At 38.6% G+C, this 21,232-nt stretch overlaps 1 protein-coding gene across 2 annotated transcripts in view; it reads right to left on the bottom strand.

Moving 5' to 3' along the window:
• The window catches only part of LOC111718887 (C-type lectin domain family 4 member K), a 22,722-nt gene extending 3,165 nt beyond the window's left edge, over positions 1-19,557 (bottom strand). Inside the window, exons 1-3 of one of the 2 annotated variants that reach the window (XM_023495629.2) lie at positions 19,211-19,557; positions 2,899-2,985; positions 188-256 (exon numbers count right to left, since the gene is read on the bottom strand). In XM_023495629.2, the coding sequence (XP_023351397.1) occupies positions 188-256; positions 2,899-2,985; positions 19,211-19,232 (178 nt within the window). In that variant the 5' untranslated portion in view covers positions 19,233-19,557. The remainder of the gene's footprint in view (positions 1-187; positions 257-2,898; positions 2,986-19,210) is intronic. The other variant, XM_023495630.2, reaches the window with a different exon arrangement.
• Positions 19,558-21,232: the final 1,675 nt, after the last annotated feature.

The following is a 21,232-nucleotide window of genomic DNA, read 5'->3' as shown; positions in this document are numbered from 1 at the left end:
GGGATAAAGTACTTTTCACTTCCTCCATTTTTCTGAAGTGGCCGTAACGTGAGGAAGCTGGCAGAGGAAGATCAGGTGGTCTGCATCTCAGATACATTTCCAAGTGAGACTCAAACTTGAGGGGTGAAGGACCTGGGCAGGAGTTGGAAGTCAGGGCAGAGGGTGCGGGGAAGGGGAAGAGACTCACGGTTTTGCAGTTGTAGAGCTGTGTTGGAGACCTTGGCCCTCTCCAGTTGATCATTTTTCCCTTGAAGATCTAGAATCACAGGGGCAAGGCATTAGGGAGATGGAAGCCCACAGAGGGGGTTAGTCAGTAACTCAGTAAGCAGAGAAGGCCCTGGAGCAGAGAACTGGGAACCGACCGCCATCCTAGACCTTGCAGCTGGAAAGGGTGAACTTTCCACTTGGGTCCTAAGAATGATCTGAAGCCATCTAGAGCTTTGACTAGAATGGTGGATTGAGTCCAGTTCCTGAGTTCTTAAAAGAGGCACAAACAGTCTTTATGAGACAAATTGAGGGGAAGAAGGAGCTCAGGAATGGAGCCATCAAGAAATGGTGTCAGAGGGACAAGATATGAAAACAAGGAAAAAATAGGGTTCAGCTGGAGCCCAGCAGGGAGACATCAAGGAGGGTCACTGAGGTGTCTTGGGTCAGAAAACTGCGGATGAAGCTGCTTATTGTACTGACTATTGCAAGGACTAAGGAAAGCATCCAGAAAAACTTTTTTCTTCTACCAACTTCCCCTCTCAGTGTCTGGAATACGCTCCACTCATTTTTTACATCTATGATTTTGGCAACTTCAACTTTTCCTCAGTGATAGAGGCTGGTCATTAACTAGACTTAAGCATTCATTTAAGTTAAGGCTGAGACACTATTAGCTATTTTCAAACTGGAAGCTCTGAACTATTGTGATTATATTCCTAACTTTTTATTTAATTTAAACTCCATAAAGCACCAGAAGAGGGGTCTCACTACATTATCTCTAGATTTTTAGAAAGAGGAGAGAGGAGGAGGAAGAGGAAGAGAGGGAAGGAGAGACAGAGAGACAAAGAGAAGAAAGGAGACAGAGACAGAGAGAGAGAAGAATGAGAGAAAAGTAGAGAGAGAGAGAGAGACAGAAAAAAACAGAGAGAATGAGAGAGAGACAGAAACAGAGATGGAGACAAAAACGCAGAGAGAGATAGAGTCAGAGACACAGAGAAACAGATGGAGAGGAGAAAGAGAGAGAGAGTATGTGAGAGACACACAGAGAGAAACAGAATAATAAGAAGAAAAGGAGGCAGAGAGGGAGGAAGAGAGACAGAGAGATAGAGAGACAAACAGAGACAGAGAAGGAGGGAAAGATACAGAGAAAGAGAGGGAGGAGAGGAGGGAGGGAGGGAGAGAAAGAGACAGAGAGACAGAGATATACAGAGATAGAGATACAAAGAGACAGACAGAAAGATAGAGGAGGAGGGAAATACAGAGACAGAGACAGAGAATTATTGTAACAGTTGGCTGATTATTAAAAATGATTAAAAACTGAGAGACAAAGCAATAGAAAGGAGAAGGCAATAATGATTATCAGCCTGACAAATTATGTCTATCGAATTAAGACCTGTAACCCTCAGCTTTACATCCTATTGGGAGGAACACCACATAAAGGGATAAGGGAGACAACACGGTGCCAAAGAAAGTTGGAAAGATCTGCCTCTCCCGCTGCCATCCTACGAATCCCTGGACCATTAGTCAGTTTCCGGGTCCTATTCGGCCAAACCGACCTCCTCTTCGTTCCTCTAATGTAACTTTGCGTCTCCCGTCTCAGAGCCTTTTGGGGTTCATCTCCCATTCCTGGCACATACTCTCTCTTCTTAGAATCCTTTCATTGTTGTTCAGTCATTTTCCAGCTGTGTCTGACTCTTCATGGCTCCTTTTTGTTGGAATCTTTTCAAATCAACTCCAAGGGCTCAATTTCACTTAGTACCTTGTTTCAAGTTCTGCCCCATAACATCTCCTTGTAAGATCAAATCAACTCCAATGGCTTAACAATTTGTAAAGATTCCAACACCTTTTGGTTTTTCATGTTGTTGTTTTTGGCAAAAATACTGGAGAGGTTTGCCATTTCCCCCCCTCTGTCTCATTTTACAGATGAGGTAGCTGAGGCAAACCAGGTGAAGTGACTTTCCCAGGGTCACACAGCGAGGCAGAGTCTGAAGCTGTATTTGAACTCAATTCCTCTTGACTCCAGGCTGGTGCTCTGTGCACTATGGTGCCATCCAGCTGCCCACAGTCTTTCAAGGCTCAACTCAAAGTCATATCCTACAGGAGATCTTTCCTGATCCCTCCCCCCATATACTTGGGGCTTCCCTCCACACACACAACCCAAAATTACTTTGTGTGTTGGGTTTACATTAAGGAGTATTTGTTGTTTATACTGACAAAATGTCAGCTCCTTGAGGGCAAGGATTCTCAATTTTTCATTTTGCAGGCAGAATGCCTGACATACAATAGGGGTCTAATAAGTAACTGATCTATTAGAATTCCATGTGCCTTTGACTTTTTTAATCTATGAGAATGAGCAGAAGGGGTATCTGTGGAGCCCGAATGATTCTCCACTCCCATGTCAGTCTACCAGGGGTCCTCAAACTATGGCCGGCGGGCCAGATGCAGCAGCTGAGGACATTTATCCCCCTCACCCAGAGCTGTGAAATTTCTTTATTTAAAGGCCCACAAAACAAAGTTTTTGTTTTTACTATAGTCCGGCCTCCAACAGTCTGAGGGACAGTGTACTGGCTCCCTATTTAAAAAGTTTGAGGACCCCTGGTTAGACTCTGCTCCCTCCTTCCATTTTCTCTGATGTTTTGTCCCAGAGTGATGAGAGAAAGAAGTATGGGACATGCTGGTAAGATGAGAACTTACAGAGAATAACCACAACTTTAAGAGCAGTAGCCAAGGCAAGAACCAAGAGTGACAGGACAGTTTGGATGATCCTTAGCTTCCTGAAGCCTGGACAAGGGAGAGAGAAAAAAGGGTTATTAGCAGGGTTTGGGGGCCATGACTTCCAAGTTCTGAATCCACCCGGCATTTCCACTACTTCCATATCTTGACTGTAAGATCAGTATTTTAGGCCTGGAAGGGGCAAACTAATCTGATCGCACCTTCATTTGACTGATGTGAAGAATCTTGTCCAAAGTCACAGAAATAATAAGGAACATAGGTGAGGTTTGGAGAGTAAATGTCACAGTGGTGTTTGGACCCAGGTCCCTTGAATCCAAATATAAAGTTTTTTCCACTAACTCACAATATCTCTAAGAGAGACCAAGGGCCGAGGTTTTTGTCAGAAATTATTTATGTATCCAGATAACATACCTAACAGTGCTGGGCAAAATTTAAATGCAAAATAAATGTAACTGCTATCATTATATTTTGTTTCCTCTTTTTATTTGTATCGGATTCACGCATGAGACGACACAGTTACCTGCTAGCCTTCAGTCTTTCTCTGTTCTTCCTCTTCTCAAAAAAGTCAATGGATCTCTGTCTGTTACCTTGTACAGTCTATCAATATTTTTCATTCTCAAGTCTTAGCCCAAATTATCCCCCATCCCCTCAATAGAGCTTATGCTCCAGCTAACCTGGACCGCTCTTTGCTACCGGCCCAACTCCCTGCCTGAGTAAATACAGCGAACTCCTGGCTCAGTGCCTTTTGTTGTGCTCTCCTTATCCCTGAAATCACCACCCTTTTCATTTCCCATTGGAGTCCTAGCCATCCTTGAGAAGCCAACTCAAACTCCCTTCTCCTCCTGGAAGCCTCCTCTGATTTCCCCTGTTGCTGACAGCCATTTTTGCCCCTGCAATCCCATGACCCTTCATAGTATACCTCTAGGATGCTTTGGTCCTGGATGATGGTACATTAGAGCTTCTCATAATTGGTGCCTGATCCCTCACCAGTCTCCGAACTCTACAAGTACAAGGGCCATGTCTTACCATGACTTTTGGATGTACAAACTGCCTAGCCCACTGTTCTGCACACAAGGAGTGCCTTCATTCACTCAGCAAATGAAGTATTTCTTGTAGTCAGAGCACATTAGTAAGCACCTTCAGTGTGCAGGGCTTCATGTCAGGGCCCGGGGGAAGAAGAAAGTTTAGAGAAGACCTAATTCTCATCTTTAAAAAGTGGGATAATACCCAAACACAGATAACTGTATAGCATTAGCATCATTTAAAAGTCTCACCTCCAAATATTTGTTGAATAGAATTGGGACTACTATAATTACTGTCCCATCTCTTTCCCTGATATGACCCACTTAAGTCTTCATGGCAATTTTTTGAGAAAGCTAATAAGCCTGCCCAGGAAAACACAAATATTCCATGTCAGGACAGAGACAGAGACACAGAGAGACAGACAGAAAGACGGAGTACTGGATACTGTAGAGACAGAAAAGGGAGGTCACATAATGACATAGTGGAAAGAATTTTGATTCTGGAGTTAGAGGTTTTGGGTTCAAAACCCACCTTGGGTGCCTTACTAGTTGTGTGATCTTATTTAAGTCACTTCACCTCTGTATCTCACTTTCCTCATCTGTAAAAGTATGAAATTTTATCTGGAAGCTGTAAAAGTATGGAACCTGATGGCTTCTGAGATCCTTTCCAGTTTCAGATCTTGATCCCAAATAGAAGGCAGTGTTGTTGCTCTCAAGGAGTATGAGAGAGAAGAAATATTCATGTAACATCATACAAGACTCTGGAGGTTACTATGTTAACAGGCTAGTCCCAACTTGAAGCATAGTGGGAACTAAGAAATGGGGAAGACTTGCCCTCTACTGGAGAAGTCAGACATTCATCAGTGAGAGAGTGAGCATCGTGGATCTGACTGATGGAGTGGTTGGAGTGGCTAGAACAAGAAAAAGAACCTATGTTCTAAGGATGATGAGAAAGATCCTTCTTTGGCCAAAGAAGGTTCCTGATGAGGGCCATTGGCGGCTAAGTTGGAGCCACGAATTGTAGGGCCCAGAAAGCTTGCCTAGGAAGTTTCAGTTCTATTCTATAGGGAAAAATTAGCCAGAGTCTGTAGAGGAAGGAAGAGGTAGCTTGATGTGAGGTGTTAAAATGATCTGGGGTCTGCTTGTGTCCATCCTTCCCTGACTGCTCCAAGGAGAGTAAGCAGGTTGCTCTAATTAAGTAATCTGATTTGCTATTTATTTCTGGTTGTTCTAGTTTGGCCCCACTCTGGTCCAACTCCAGGATTTCAGAAACGGGGAAACGATGAACGTCCAGAGTTCCAGAATTGGGGTGTGGGAGGGGTTTGGATGCCATCTTTCTCTTTGTGTACAGTTAAAGAAACCGAGTCCCCAAGGAGCTAAATGATTCCTTCTGTATTATGTGCTTCTGCCTTATATTTACTGCTAAATAAATTTAGCCAAACGCTCTCCTGCCTTCCTCTAACTGCACTACAGTGATAGAGGTACCTTGCAGGAGGAAAATGTGGACAGATCTAATTAAATAAATGAGTGTGTGCTTAGTGATCGAGTTTTTTGCTTCTATCTGTGTTGTCATGACAATAATATCTTAATATCCAAATAAAGGCTCAACAGATTGCAGCAGTCTATTTCTGGAAAAGGAAAGGGTCAACTGTGAAACATTTTGGTCATGAGTCTCCCAGGATGGAGCAATCATGCAGAAGATATATGTGGCAAACTGCTACACCCAGTCAGCCATCAGGGCAAGTAAAGGGGAAGACCCAAAACCATGGACCTTACTTCAAACATATATAAAGGGCAAGGAGGATTTTGCTGTGACCTAAAAAGGATGTGTGATGGTGAAAGTGAAAGGGCTGGAGAAATAGATATTTACTTTCCAAGTTGTCAGGAAAAATGAAGTGTTACTTGAAAGAATATAAAAAGTGCTTCAAGGAAAAACCCTAGAATAAAAGGAGGTGAGAAGGCACAAAAGAAATTCTCACCTATGCAATGGGACGGGAGGGTGAAGGAATGACACACTGGGAAGGAAGGGAAGAAGAAATAATTCTGACCTTCTGGAACTGATAGATTTAAGGCTTTTTCTGGAGAGGGGGAATTGAGCTGTCTCTGGAGAAAGCAGCTTCTTGATGGTTTAGAGTGATGATGATTTCAAGCGAGTAGTAAGGGTCAACAGGAGAAGACATGAAGCAGGTGGTTAATCTTTTCATTCTAAGGAATATATATTTTTTTCCTCACATAAACAAAAGAGATTCTTTTCTTTTCATGACAAGTATCTGGATCATGATGGAGAACTTTTGGAGACCTGTCAAATTTCATAATTATTACATACTTCTGGTGTTTTGTGTAGGGACAAATAAATTCATGATACCACCAGAAAAAAACCATGGAAAATATTGTTAAGAATATGAAATTCTAAAAAAAAGAAAGAAAAAGAAAAAAAGAAAAGAAAGAAAAAAAGAATATGAATTTCTAGGGAAAAATACTGAGGCTTCCTCTTATGTTTAAGTAAGATAATGCCATGCTGAATATTAGTAGCCTTTGCAGCAGAAGATCTCAAGACATTTCTCTTTCATCAATATAAATGCCTATTTCCAGGAGCCAAACTTTGCCCTAAAAATCTGACTCAGGTCTGAACTTTTAAGTAAAATCTCTGGTTTAGGGAATTTATGATCAAGTCAGGCTATTTAAAAATTCATGAAGAAGGTCGGATTCTAGTGGTGTTTGTTTTTAAAATTATTCCTATAAATAGTCAGATTATGAGCATGATACTGTAAATCATCGATCCATAAAGCTGGCCATGAGATTTTGTTTATTTTCATGAGAGTTTCAATGCTGTGATTTGGCAGAAAGAGAAAGTGCCTGGTATTGTCACTACCCCTTCAGTCCTGTGGGTTTTACTTTTGGATTCTCTAGATAACCCCGATTGCTAGAATTTAGGGAGTAGTTGAAGATGGGCAAAGTACTTCACAAATATCACGTTTGATTCTCACACCAGTTCTGGGAGGCAGGGGATTTATTACTCTTATTTTACAGATAAAAAAACTGAGGCAAACAGAGGTCTAATGATTTTCCCAGAGGCCAGATTTGAATTCAGGTTTTCCTAGCTCCAGGATCAGCACTGCCTTAGATTATAATGACAATGTGGGAATCAAGTCAAATTAAACATTTATCAAGTGCTTGTCAGGCAAAGTGCTAAGTTCTGAGGCTACAAAAATGTGTCAATCAACACCTGTCCTCAAGGAGCTCACAGTCTCACAGGGAAGACAATGCAAACAACTACATATAGCAGGATATATACAAATATATAATCACAGATGGAATGTACTAACATAAGGAAGATCAGGAAAGGCTTCCTGTAGAACATGGGATATCAGCTGAGGTTTGAAGGTAGCCAGGAGTGGAGATAATGAGAATCCATTTCAGGCATGGATTATAAAAAAGCTATATAATAGGACATATGGGCTAGGTGGCCCAGTGTATTAATAGAGCACTGGGCCTGGAGTCAGGAAGACTCACCTTCCTGAGTTCAAATGTAGCCTCAGACACTCACTAGCTATGTGAGCCTAGACAAGTGACTTTATCCTGATTGCCTCAGTTTCCCCATATGTAAATTGAACTGCAGAAGGAAATGGCCAACCATCCAGTATCTTTGCTAAGAAAACCCAAATGGGGTCACAAGGATTCTAGAAAACTGAAAATATGTTAGGAGGCTCTTATGTGAGCAACAACAACAAGGCTCATATCATTGGATCACAAGATACATGGAAAAGACTAAGGTGTGAGAACACTGAAAAATATAGGAAGGCTCCATATTACAAAGGGCAAACATCTTTGGAAAGTATATCTCAAGCATCTCTGGAAAAATCTAATTTTGCATTTCAGAAAAAATGTAAATAGTTTTTTCCCCCTCACTTGTCACAAGGAATGAATCCTAAGTTGAATCTACTTAAAAACCAGAAATGTTGATTAATTCTAGGTATACCTTCCTATCCATCAAAGTGACTAGATAATGCTATACTTGGCTTTAAAAGAGTGAATTAAGTGCATTGGAAAATGTGAGTTTTTATGATGAGAATGAAACAGTCATTTTCAGCTCTGTGCATCTTTTTAAAAATTTCATTTAGTATTTTATTTTTCTTAAGTTATTTGTAAAAACAATTTTTAGCATTTGTTTTTAAAAGTTTTGAGTTCCAATTTTTCTCCCTTTCTCCCTCCTCACACCTCTTTCTCCACTGAGAAGGCAAACAATTCCCATTTCTGGGTGTGAAGAGGGCAGAGTGACGCCAGGAAGCTGCTCGAGTTCTCCCTGTTTTCCTCAAAAACTACATGAAACTGAGCTTCTGAACAGTCTGGCAGAATGAAACCTCTCTCCAGTTCAAGATAGACTACAAGAACTTCAAGAAAGGTCAATCTCACCGGGGCTAAAAGGGTGCTGAACAGACAGATTCTGGGAAAGCTGGTGAGAGGGTCTTGATCACAGAAAATCAGCAGCTAAGACCCTCAGTCCTGGTTCAGTACAGGAGCAAATCAATGCGGTAGCCTCAGTCCCAGCTCAGAAGGCAAATTCTGGGAAACCAGGCTGCTTCCTGAAAAGAGCAGTCAAAGCTAGCCTCTGAGCCAAAACTCAGAGTTGCACAGGAAGCTTGGAACAACTCTCCCTTTGCTCCAGGAGCAGAGCTCAACCACAAAAGTAAAAAACAAAGAAATACCAAAAGAAAAGAAAGAAAATGGGTAAGAGACAGAAAAGAAACTAGACCATAGAAAGCTATGATGGTGATTGGGAAGACCATTTTAGACAAGGATAAAATATCCACAGAGAAAATCTCGAAGAGTGATATGAATTTGTCTCAAGCCCAAAGAGGCTTCTTGGAAATGCTCATAAAATCTTTAAAAGGCGAATAAGAAAAACAGAAGAAAAAATGAGAAAGGAAATGAGAAGTATACAAGAGAGAGTTAACAGCTTGGAAAAGGAGGAAATACAATTGTTCGAAGAAAATAAATCCTTAAAAGTAGAATTAACCAAAAGGAAAAAGAGATGCAAAAGCTAACTGAAGGAAATCACATATTAAAAGCTAGAACAGAACAAATGGAAACTAAAAACTCTGTGAGATAGCAAGAATCAGTCAAACTAAAAAAAATGAAAAAAGGGAAGAAAATGTGAAATACCTCCTTGGGAAAATAGCCGACCTGGAAAATAGATTCAGGAGAGACAATTTTAAAATTATTAGTCTACCTGGAGGCCAAGATAAAAAAAGAGCCTGGATAGCATTCTACAAGAGCTCATTAAAGAAAACTGCCCCAATATTCTAGAAACAGAAAAGGCAAACAATTTAATATATAGGTTATACATATATACTCATGCAAAACATATTTATATATTAGTCATGTCGTGAAAGAAAACATAGACCAAAACAAAAAATGTCAAGAAAAATAAAGTAAAAAAAATATGCTTCATTTTGTATTTGGAAACCATCAATTCTTTGTCTAGAGATGGATAATATTTTTCAACACAAGTCCTTCAGAGTTATCTTGGATCATTATATTTCTGAGACTAGCTAAGTCATTCATAGTTTATCATCTTACAATATTGCTGTTACTTTATGTACAGTGTGTTTTCCTTTGCATCAGCTCATGTCTTTCCAGGTTTTTCTGAGAAACATCCTGCTTGTTATTTTATATATCTCAATAATATTCCATCACCACAACATAGCACAATTTGTTCAGCCATTCTCCAATTGATGGGTACTCCTCAATTTCCAATTCTTTGTCACCAGAAAGGAGCTACTGTAATTATTTTTTGATATAAAGATTCTTTTCCTTTGTAAAAAATTTCTTTTTGGATACAGATCTAATAATGGTATTGCTAGGTCAAAGGATATGTATGGTTTTATAGATCTTTAGGCATAGTTCCAAAATGCTTTAAAGAATGATTGAATTAGTTCACAACTCCATCAACAATGCATTAAATGTGAAGGTGAACATCTGTCTTTTCTATTTCCATAATAAGTTTTTATGGTTAGATTCTTTCTCCTTTTCATGCTCATTTTTTAAATAAAAGCTTAATAGTGTAAGTACCTCTGATCCTAGGGTGGTGGGAGGGGATTGTATCTCTGGGTTTAATTCGTTTCTCTCTTTTGACCTGGAACCCCAAATCAAGAACTCTACACTTCTGCAAGTGCCTGCAGTAAGCAACATCCCTGCTCTACTGTGTCTGCAATGTATGCTGGTTCCTTCTTGCCCAATGTTGAGTCTCAGCAGCATAGCTAGACTTGAATCTGAATCAACCGAGTTTCCCTCAGTCCTCCCAGACTTGAGACTCTGGACTTCTCATGCTGTTTGAGAGGTGAAAGCTTCTATTCACTTCAGAAGAGGACATTGAAGTAAAAAAAAAAAGCTTAAATGGATACCTACCTATAAAAGAATTTATAGAAGACTTTAAAAATCAAATGAGAAAGACTGAGGAAAAACTAAAAAAAAAAAACTAAAAAGAAAATGAAAAGAAAGTCAGCCAATTAGAAAAAGAAGATACAGAGTCTTAAAGAAGAAAATAATTCTTTGAAAATTAGAATTGGGCAAGGGGAAGCCAATGAAGATATGAGAGACCAAGAAATAACAAAACAAAATTTAAAGAATGAAAAACTAGAAGAGAATGTGAAACATTTTATAAGAAAAACAACAGATCTGAAGAACAGATCAAGAAAAGAAAACAAGAATAACTGGGCTACCTGAAAGCTGTGACCAAAAAAAGAATCTTTACACAATAATACAAGAAATAATCAGAGAAAATTATTTTGAAATGATAAAATAAGAGGGGAAAGTAGAAATAGAAAAAAATCCACTGATCATCACCTCAAAGTGATCTTACAAGGAAAACACATAGAAACACTATGGCTAAATTTCAAAACTCCCAGATTAAAGAGAAAATTTTACAAGAAAAAAACCCAAAAAATTCAAATGTTCTGGAGCTACAATTAGAATTGTACAGAATTTATCATCAGTTACAATAAAAGACTGCATGTTTTTGGAATGTTATTTTCATTAAAAGAACTAGTCCCTGCTACCAAAAATCTATCCAGCAAAATTAAACATAATATTGAATGAAAAAAGGAAATCCAACGAACTCAAGGATTTTCAGGATTTTGTCTCAACAAATCTGAATTCAGTGGAAAATTTAGCACATAAGAGCCAACATCAGAGATTAATTTCAAGGGACTCAACAAGAACAAACTGTTTATGTTTTATATGTGGAAATGTAAACCATATGTCTAAAATTGACATCAGTAATTGGATAGCTCTAAAGAAAGATTGAAACAGAGCTGAGTATAATCTGATTCTAAAAAGCAAAACTGACTAGGAAAAGACAAAAATAGTAATTATGCCACATGAATGAGATGCAGAGGAAGAAACAACATAGAAGTTGTAGATAGGGCAGGAGGCATGGTAGTTCTGAAAACCTATTCACAAAAGAAATTAGGTAAAGGTGTGTTATAGTAGGATGTGCAGATTTATGGCATTGGGACAACATCTATAGCTTAATGGGAATAGGATAAAGAGGGAGGAGTAAAGGGAGATGTAAGGGAGAGAGGAGGTTAAGTAATACTTGCCTTGACAAGTTATAGAGTAGAACAAAAGTATTAACAAGAATTAGTAATAGATTTTATTAGGGGGAAAAATCAGGCTAGTTATCATTATCTCAAATAAAGTCAAACTTAAATATTCAATCAAAAGAGAAATTGACACATCAGTCATAGTAGCTATGTATATCTGGGTATGCGTGTCTGTGTTATGTATGCATAAATACATATGTCTATGTATGTGTGTGCATGTAGATGTATGTTTGTGTGTATACAGATATTTGTATTTTTATATGTACTCAGGGTATGATTGTAGCTTGCTTCTGGGAGATTGGAAGAATGAAAGAGGAAAAAAAGAATAAACTAAAAAACACACAGCAGAGAATAAACAAATATCCTCCAAGGAAGTAAAAAGAAAATGGGAGGTCATGAATATAATGTCTTCTGTTATTATATATGGTTTCTTGAAATGGAAATGTATTGTAATTTATTTTAAATCTCCCCTATTGTTCTGCTGGACACATGACAATGTGCTGTCTTGCTTTTTCTGCCTTTTTTCTTTCTCTATTTTTTATTATTTTATATTTAATTTTAAATTTGAAATAGGAAAAATGCTTAAAAGTCCTCTATTTTGTTGAATATTAATTTTTCCTCTAAAGGATTATACTCAGTTTTGCTGGGTAGGTGATTTGTTGGTTGTTATCCTGCTTCCTTTGTCCTCAAGAATATCATATTCCAAGCCCTTTGATTCTTTAATACGTTATCAGGATTGTGGATCTACATATTCTCTCCTTCACCTGGAGGCTCTAGAATTTGACTGTATTAGTCCTGGGAGTTCTCATTTGGGGATCTCTTTCAGGAAGTTATCAGTAGAGTCTTTCATTTGCCATTTTACCCTCTGGTTCTAGAATATCAGGGAAGTTTTCTTCATAATTTCTTGAAAGATGATGTCTATGTTCTTTTTTTTATCATGTCTTCCAGAGAGTCTAATAGTTTTTGGCTTATCTCTTTTGCATTTATTTTTTAGCTTGGTTGTTTTTCCAATGAGATAGTTTACATTGTCTTCTATTTTTTTCATTCTTTTAGGTTTTTTATATTGTTTCTTGATTTCTCATAGTTATTAGCTTCTCTTTGCTCAATTCTAATTTTAAGGAATGATTTTCTTCAGTGAGCTTTTATACCTGCTTTACATTTGGTTAATTTTACTTTTTAAGGAGTGTTTTTTTCTTCAGTGAATTTTTATGCCTTTTTCATTTAGTCAATTCTGGTTTTTAAGACATTGTTCTCCTAATTGACTTTTTATTCTTTTACCATTTGGATTTTTCAGGTTTTAAAAAAATAATAATAGCCTTTTATTTTTCAGAATAGATGCAAAGATAATTTTTAACATTCACCTTTGCAAAACTCTGTGTTCCAATTTTTCTTCCTCTCTTCTCCCCTCCCCTAGATAGTAAGTAATCCAATATAGGTTAAACATGTGCAATTTTTCTTTTCATATTTCCATATTTATCATTCTGCACAAGAAAAATCAGATCAAAAGGGGAAAAATGAGAAAGAAAAAACAAGCAAGCAAACAACAACAACAAAGGTAAAAATACTATGTTGTGAATCACATTCAGACTCCATAGTCCTCTCTCTGGATGCAAATGGCTCTCTTCATCACAAATCTTTTGGAATCAGCCTGAACCACCTCATGTTGAAAAGAACCACGTCCATCAGTGTTGATCATCAATCATATAATTTTGCTGTTTCTATGTACAATGTTCTCATGGTTCTACTCACTTCACTCAGTATTAGTTCATGTAAGTCTTTCCAGTCTTTTCTGAAATACCCTACTGATCATTTCTTATAGAACAATAATATATCATTACATTCATATGCCATAACTTATTCAGCCATTCCCCAACTGATGGGCATCTGCTCAATTTCCAGTTCTTTGCCAATACAAAAAGGGCTGCTACAGACATTTTTGCACATGTGGGTCCTTTTCTCTTTTGTATAATTTCTTTGGGATACAGGTTCAGTTGAAACACTTTTGGATCAAAGACACAGTTTGATAACCCTTTAGGCATACTTCCAAATTGTTCTCCAGAATGGATGAATTAGTTCACAACTCCATAAATAATGTATTAATATCCCAGTTTTCATTTCAATATTTATCATTATCTTTTTCTGTCATCCTAGTCCATCTGAGCAGTGTGAAGTAGTACCTCAGAGTTGTCTTAAATTGAATTTCTTTAATAAATTTCAGTTTTTAAGGTGTTATTTTCTTTAGTATTTTTGTGTTTTCTTTACCAATTGTTGATTCTTTTTTGTCATTCTCATTTTTCTTCCAAGTTTTTTTTATCTCTCTTATTTGATTTTTAAAATCTTTATGAAATTCTAAGAAGACCTGAGGTCAATTCATATTTTTTTCTTGGAAGCTTTGGATGTTGGAGCTTTGACTTTGTTATCTTCTTCTGTATTGTGTGTGTGTTTTGATATTCCTTTTCACCATAGTAACTTTTCATGATCGGAATATTTTTGTGTTGTTTGCTTATTTTTCCAGTTTGCTTCTTTTAATTCTTTGTTAAAGTGAGCCCCTCCTTCCAAGGTGGAAGATATGTTGTCCTAAATTTCATTGTTTTTCTCAAAAATATTTCTAGGGAACTGTGAGTTTTAAGTTTCCCCAAGTGGTATAATCTAAGGAGATGTGTGTTTATTCCTAACCTGACGTGTGCTGGTCTGTGAGTGATCACAAGGAATTTTTTCTTGGAACTGTGACGAGAATTCCTCTTTCACTATAACTTCAAGTTCTTGTGTGATAGTGCTCCTTTTAGCCCTGAGACTGACACTCAGATCTGCAACCAAGATCTAGTATGAGCAAAACAATAGAGTCCTGCCTCCCTGCTAACAAGGAGACTTCTATAATCTCTTTCTGACCAGTTATTCAATCCCCTTCTTTTCTAACTGGAAGCAGCAGCTGCTGCTCTTGATGCTGCCCAGCATCTGCTCCTGGTTTGCCGGGGTCAAGGCTGTGTTGACATGATTTGGCTTGAGCTGGACTCTGCTCTCATACCAGTGTAACAAACCTTTCCTGCTAACCTTCTAAGGTGTCTTTGGCTGGAAAATGATTTCACCCCATCTTTTTGTGGGTTCTACTGTTCCAGGAATTGTTTTCTAGAATTTTTAAAGATGTTTGAGGAGAGCTAAGGTGAGTAGCTGCCTTTTTTCTGCCATCTTGGCTCCACCTCCAGTCTTGAGTATGTTAATTAGTCTCATACAATTGTTCTGTGGTACCAAATGGTTCAGTCTTTAGGCGTTGTTTTAGAATGTGCTCTCATACTGTATGCTCATTTGAAATTGTCTTAGCTAAGCATGGTACATATATTACTTTAAATAAAATGTTAACATGAAAGAGAAAATGAAAAGCTTTTGACTAAAGCTTAAAGGAGGCAGAGATAATGAGAGGAGGATCACTTCTCCATAATTCAGACACCTTCGAAAGGATGAATTATAACACAGGAAGAAAAAAGATAGATGAATTAATTAGAAAGCAAACTCCAAGAAGAGGGCCATCAATAACACACACTGTTTTCAGATGTTTAAAAATAAGTCTGGGGAAATAATAAGAGATAGTTCGTTGAATATTTGGAAGTTCAAAGCATCTTATCTCTCATTTATTCTGTACAATCACCTTGTAACATAGGTACTACCATTATCCCAATTTTGTAGATGAGAAAATTGAGGTTCAGAGAGATGAAATGATTTTTTCCAGGGCTGCACAACAAATAAGTGCCTAAGAAAGGATATGGATCCAGATTTTCTTGCTCCCCAAACTGATGTTCTATCCATTCTGCCACCTAGCTATTTCAAAAGGAGTACAAAACATCCCAGTAGAAGAAGAAAAATTTTATTTCCTAAATATCTATGAGGCTTGGTAGGATGATTTTTGTAACTTAGATTATGTCTCTGGAGAAACAAAATAGGTATATGGTCTGATTATACATTATTATCTTGTGTGAAAATATGCCCTTTTGAAGAAATACAGTTACTCAGGGCAAGAAGTATGATAAAGGAAGAACATTTGGATAAAAAGCGAGGAAGGAAGAAAGAGAGATTGAAGGAGAAATGAAATGAAGAACTGGGGAAACATGACATATCTAGCACAAACCCTTGATATTCTAGTGACTGGGGACTTCTAGCATCCTAATGTTTGCTGGTTCTCTGATGTTGCCAAAAGCAAAGCAGCTGGTAGATGTATGACTTCCCTAAATGATAATTTCATGCTCAAAAGTTGGAGGAAGTGACATGGGGAACTGCTATTATGGGCCTAATCTTAACCAAATGACGGAACATTACTGAAATAGAAATACAGCAACCTTGAGGGCAAGGGATTGTAATATCACAGAGAGAGGGACAGGAGAAGAGAGGTCAGCCAGTTTGGAGGGGACAGCCCTCAGTGTTCAGGGAAAGGACAGAAGTGGAGACTTTTCTTCAGTGACACAGCTTGCAAGAATTAGAACCAGGACTTTTCCCCCACCCTATCCCTCTCACCCCATCCCAGGATTTTTGTCTCCACTGCTAGGGATCTTGCCAGCTCAGAAGGCTTCCTTTCCGACACAAAAACTGACACAGAACAAAAACAAGGGTCCCACTATAGCTGAGAAGTCACTAAACCCAGCCCTCTCATTGTGTGGATGAGGAAGTTAAAGTCCAGGGTCACACAATGTGTTATTTGGTGAAATTCAAACCCAGATTGTTCTGACTACCCATCCAACCCATTATCCACTAGACCAAAAACTACAAAAATTTGGATTCAGGCCCTACTGAATGGCAAATACTGGCTTTGTGACCTTGGACAACTCATTTAGTCTCCCACTGATCAAATGCATGCCCAATGGCTCCCCAATACTGTCCCAAATGGAGCCAAAATGGATTAAAACATAATTGGGGAATATTCAACAAAATAAAAAAATAAAAGAGAACATAGATAATGTTAATGTGCATGTTTTCTATGCAGCCTTTGGGGATCCCCATGATCTGGTCTGGTGATCCTGGAGTATGATATCACTTCTTTATGCAACTCTCTAAGACTGAGCTACAGAGAAAGGACCAATTTTCATTTCTATACTTTCTATATCCAGGAGTTGCCGATACCATTGAAATGTCAGGTCTAGAGTCCATCACTATCCTTTCCTCTCTATCCAGTGGATTCCTACCTGGCCACAGGGACTAACTCCCCTGCAGTCACTCAAACTCTCAGCCTCACCCTCACAAACCCTCTTGCTCTTGATTAGTAAGTCTGGATCTCACTCTAGGATCTTTCCCTTTTTCTTTGCATCAAAGAGAAACTTCTAATTTGCCTGTTAGAGATAACTCTTTAGTGAATCAGCTCCAAGAAAGTCACTTTCCTTTTCTGGGCCTCAGTTCCTTAAAATGTTCCTGGAGTAATGTCTTTAATCCCTAGCTTTGGTGTATCTTGAAGCAAGGAATTTCCCTTCTCTGAGCTTCATCAGTCAACTAAGAATGTCTGATTTTCAATCCCACTAGTTTATTTCAGAGCTCAGCTCAAGGGTCCTCTTACCCAGCTGCCCACAGATGCTGGGATCTTCATTCAAAAGTATTTTGTACTTTATTTATATATACTTAGGTGGCTCCTCATCTAGATATACTTCTCTTCAATATTACTCAGATTGGAAAGTCAGAAGGTGCCTAATTTCTACTTCAAGGTAGTAAGAATAATTCTGAGAAGATGGTTTTTTTCTTAATACTTTTGTTCACGAGCCCCCATCCAGTATGCTTCCTTTTGGTTGCCAGCCAGCCAGTCACATTTAATTAGCTTTTAAAAGAGGTATTACTAAGGTGTTCTAGTAAGAACAATCGGCACAAAAACACTCTCCACCCACATACAACTTCACTGGGGGGAGTTGACTCAAACATAAATGGCTAAAAGGTAACTCATAGCTCTTCCTCATTAGGGGTTCTTTTGTCCTCATTGTACCCTCATGAATCCTCTGGGACGATGCTCTATGTTAGGTTGTGAGCAACTGTGCCTTTGCACAATCCTTAGCTAAACTTCTTTCTTCTTACTTCCTGAAAATGCCTTTTCTTGATATGGCTACTTTGCCCTTTCTCAGATCTGGGATGGTCTCTATGGTGACATGGTCAATGTAAAGGTTGTGCTCTCTGGCTCACAATCAGGCACAGGAATTCTTCCCCTGCAAGAAAGGGGGAAGCTGCACTTCTTCCTTGTAGAACTCCTTTATCTCTTATAGATAGGTCCAGATGTGGGTCTCATTTTTTCAAGCAATCTGAATACAATTCCCTTTTAGTACCATCTAATTACATGTAGTGACTCAGAGCACTTTACTTCTCCCAGATTGATTAAGAACTGATTCTTAGCAACTTGGATTGATAGATCCAATCCAAAAATCTGGGCTCCCCGAATCCACATTAATTCTGCTTATCTGGATATTATTTCCATTCATACAATATATAAAGTTCTTAATTTCAGGACCTGTTTCATTTTTCTCTTGACTCCCCTGATTTAACACAGGGCCTGAAACAAGATAAGTATCACCCATTGATGAATCAATCTAGTCTGAGTCATAGAATCACAGAAGGTATCCATCTGTTCAGCTCATATCCAAAAGGTATCACCACTAAAACATATATAAACAATTGGCCATTCATCCTCAGCATGAAAAATGCCACGGAAGGAGGACCCTCAATGGTTCTCCCAGCTGCCCACTCTGGAACAACCGTCATCATTAGAAGGAAGTTTTTTCCTGACATCAGATTTGAATTGGATTTTTTGAAACTCACATCTATTGGTCCTGATTGTGTAGCTTGGGATCAAACAGTACAAGTATTATCCCTTCAACAGAGGGATTTTTAAAAAAAATCTTTTAAAGACTTGAACCCAGCTGTCATTCACCCCTCCAGTCTTCTATCAACTAAAAATCCCTAATCCTTATATGAAATAGACTCAATGCCCTTCAGTATCCTGGCTGCCTTCCTTGAAATAATCTCCTGCTTCTCAATTTTCTTCTTAAACTTTGGAGTCCAGAACTTGATATAAGATTCCCAATATAGTCTGGCAAGGGCCAAGAAGGACAATCCATGCTATAGATAGAAGGAATCCCAGAAACAGGATGTCAGAGTGAGAAAGGACCTTAGAGACCCTTGGGTTCATTATCCACTCATTCCTTTCCTGTTTTATAAATACAGAAACTGAGATCCAAAGATCACTCAGCTTGGACATAGTAGAGCTGGACCCAATATCAAGCAGATTGCTCTAGGCTCATCTTATGCCCCAAGCTTCTCTGGCTACAGGGGGGCTGTCTCGTCTACTTTACCAGAATTTGAGGACACAGGCTAGACTTCAGCTTTCCTTTTGTTCCTCAAGAGGCAAACTTACCCCCCCCCCAAAAAAAAACAGACAGTCCTAATGATGAGGCTCATGGGAATGAGCCTCGAGGCTACTTGGTTTAGTGGATAATGGCTTGGGTTGGTAGTCAGAACAATCTGGGTTTGAATTTCACCCACTGACCCGTTGGGTGACCCTGGGCCTTAACTTCCTCCCTCCTTCTATGAGAGGGCTGGGTTTAGTGACTTCTCAGATAGATCTAACCATCTGGTTCTGGTTTTCCAGAGACCTGTCCTTTTCTCCCATCCCAGGGATCCCCCGCTCCTCACCCCTTTCAGTCTGAGGTGCCATGTTACTCTGGGCTCTTCTGTCTCTCTTGTCTTCTTAGGAGCAGCCCGGTCCGTAGGAGATCTTCCTGACTCTGGGTCTTGGTTGGAAGAGCAGAACCTTTGCCCTCATCAGAGGAATAGAAGAGGAAGTGATAGATTTGAACATCTGCCTCCCTTATTTCCTTCCCATTGTTCCTACAGAAACTTTATAAATCCGGGGTGGGTAGGCCCAGACACAGGGTACTTCTGCCCCCCTCCCCCATCCTCTTTCCCTGAATCAGAAGGTTTTCTGATCTATCATAACTGAGAAACCACAATGGTCTGGAGCCAGTGAGAGCAGCTTGGTAGGCAGCATGGACTGGTGGAAAGAACTTGGACTCAGAGCTTTGTTATGTGTTTGCTGTGTGACTAGGAATGAGTCATTTGCACTCTGAACTTCAGTTTTATCATTTCTAAATGGAAATAATATCATGGCATTCTACTGACCCGAAGGAAGTCCCATGGAATACCATAGAAAAGTGACATTATTATTATTAATCATTCTAAAAGGCCAAATGACCATCTGATTCTTAAATGGAAAAATTTCAATCCTTTAGTTTCTGTCTAGTACTTCAGTTAATACATCCTGATGTTATATTGATGTTTTCTTTGCTGATTAACCCCATTTGGCTTATTTTGAACTTATAGTCCATTTAAATCCCCAGATTTTTTTCACAAAAACTCTCATTGTGTGACTATCATCTTGTAGTTTTGCTAGTAGTGTTTTATTTATTCCAAGAACAAAACTTTATCTTTTACCTGCTGAGATTATTTGGGGATCCTGCACAATACAATGGAAAGACCAGTTTTTTATTTTAAGTTAGAGACTTCTAGCACAAGGTGAATTCTTTGAAGGCAGAGAGAGTTTTTGACTTTGTGTCCCCAACATTTAGGACAACATCTGGCACATAGTAGGTGTTTGATAAATGCTTGTTGGTAGACATCCATGTTCAAGTCACCATTCCACCATCTCCTACTTGTGTCACATTTAGCAAATCTTATCTCTCTGTGTCTTAAATTCTTTCTCTGAAAAATGAGATTAGACCAAATGACTTTCAATTCCCTTTCCTGATCTGAATCAATGATACTAAGAAATCATTTACTCTGAATAGAAAGCTGTATGGTTTAGGAGAAAAAGCATTGGGATGAAAAAGGAGGAAGGAAGGAATAAACAAGTATTTATTGAGCATCTACTGTGTATCAGACACCAGGATAAGTTCTTTACAAATATCTCATTTGTTCCTCACAACATCTCTGTGATATAGGTACTATTGTTATCCCCATTTCACTGTTGAAGAAACTGAGGCAAATAGAAGTCAAGTGATTTGTTTAGGGTCACACAACTAGTGTCAGAGGCTAGATTTGAATTCAGGTCGTTTGCCTACTAAAGTGAGGAAACAATGTCAGGTTACTGGCATGAGAAAATCAGCTTTCAGTGATTTGACTTAGCTCTATGATTTCCTTTTCTTTTTAATAGTTTTTTATTTTTCCAAATACGTACAAAAATAGTTTTCAATATTCAGCTTTACATACCCTTGTATTCCAGATTTTTCTCCTTCCTTCCTTCCTCCCATCTCCCCTAGATAGCAAGCAATCCGATATAGGTTAAACATGTAATTCTTCTAAACATATGTCCATATTCAACATGCTGTACAAGAAAAATCAGATCAAAAGGGGAAAAGAAACACAAGACAGAAAAACAAACAAGTAAACAAACAAACGACAAGATGAAAATACTATGCTTTGATTCATATCCAAACTCCATAATTTCCTCTCTGGATGCAGATGGCTCTCTCCATCACAAGTCTATTGGAATTGCTTCAAATCATCTCATTGTTGAAAAGAGCCATGTCCAATACAGTTGATCATCACTAATCTTGTTGCTGTGTACCATGTTCTCCTGCTTCTGCTCACTTCATTTAATATCAATTCATATAGATCTTCCCAGACTTTTCTGAAATCAACCTGTTGATCATTTCTTAT

This window comes from Sarcophilus harrisii, chromosome 2 (assembly GCF_902635505.1).
Source record: "Sarcophilus harrisii chromosome 2, mSarHar1.11, whole genome shotgun sequence".
NCBI classification, from domain to species: domain Eukaryota; kingdom Metazoa; phylum Chordata; class Mammalia; order Dasyuromorphia; family Dasyuridae; genus Sarcophilus; species Sarcophilus harrisii.
This window is presented reverse-complemented; position numbering and strand designations above follow the sequence as displayed.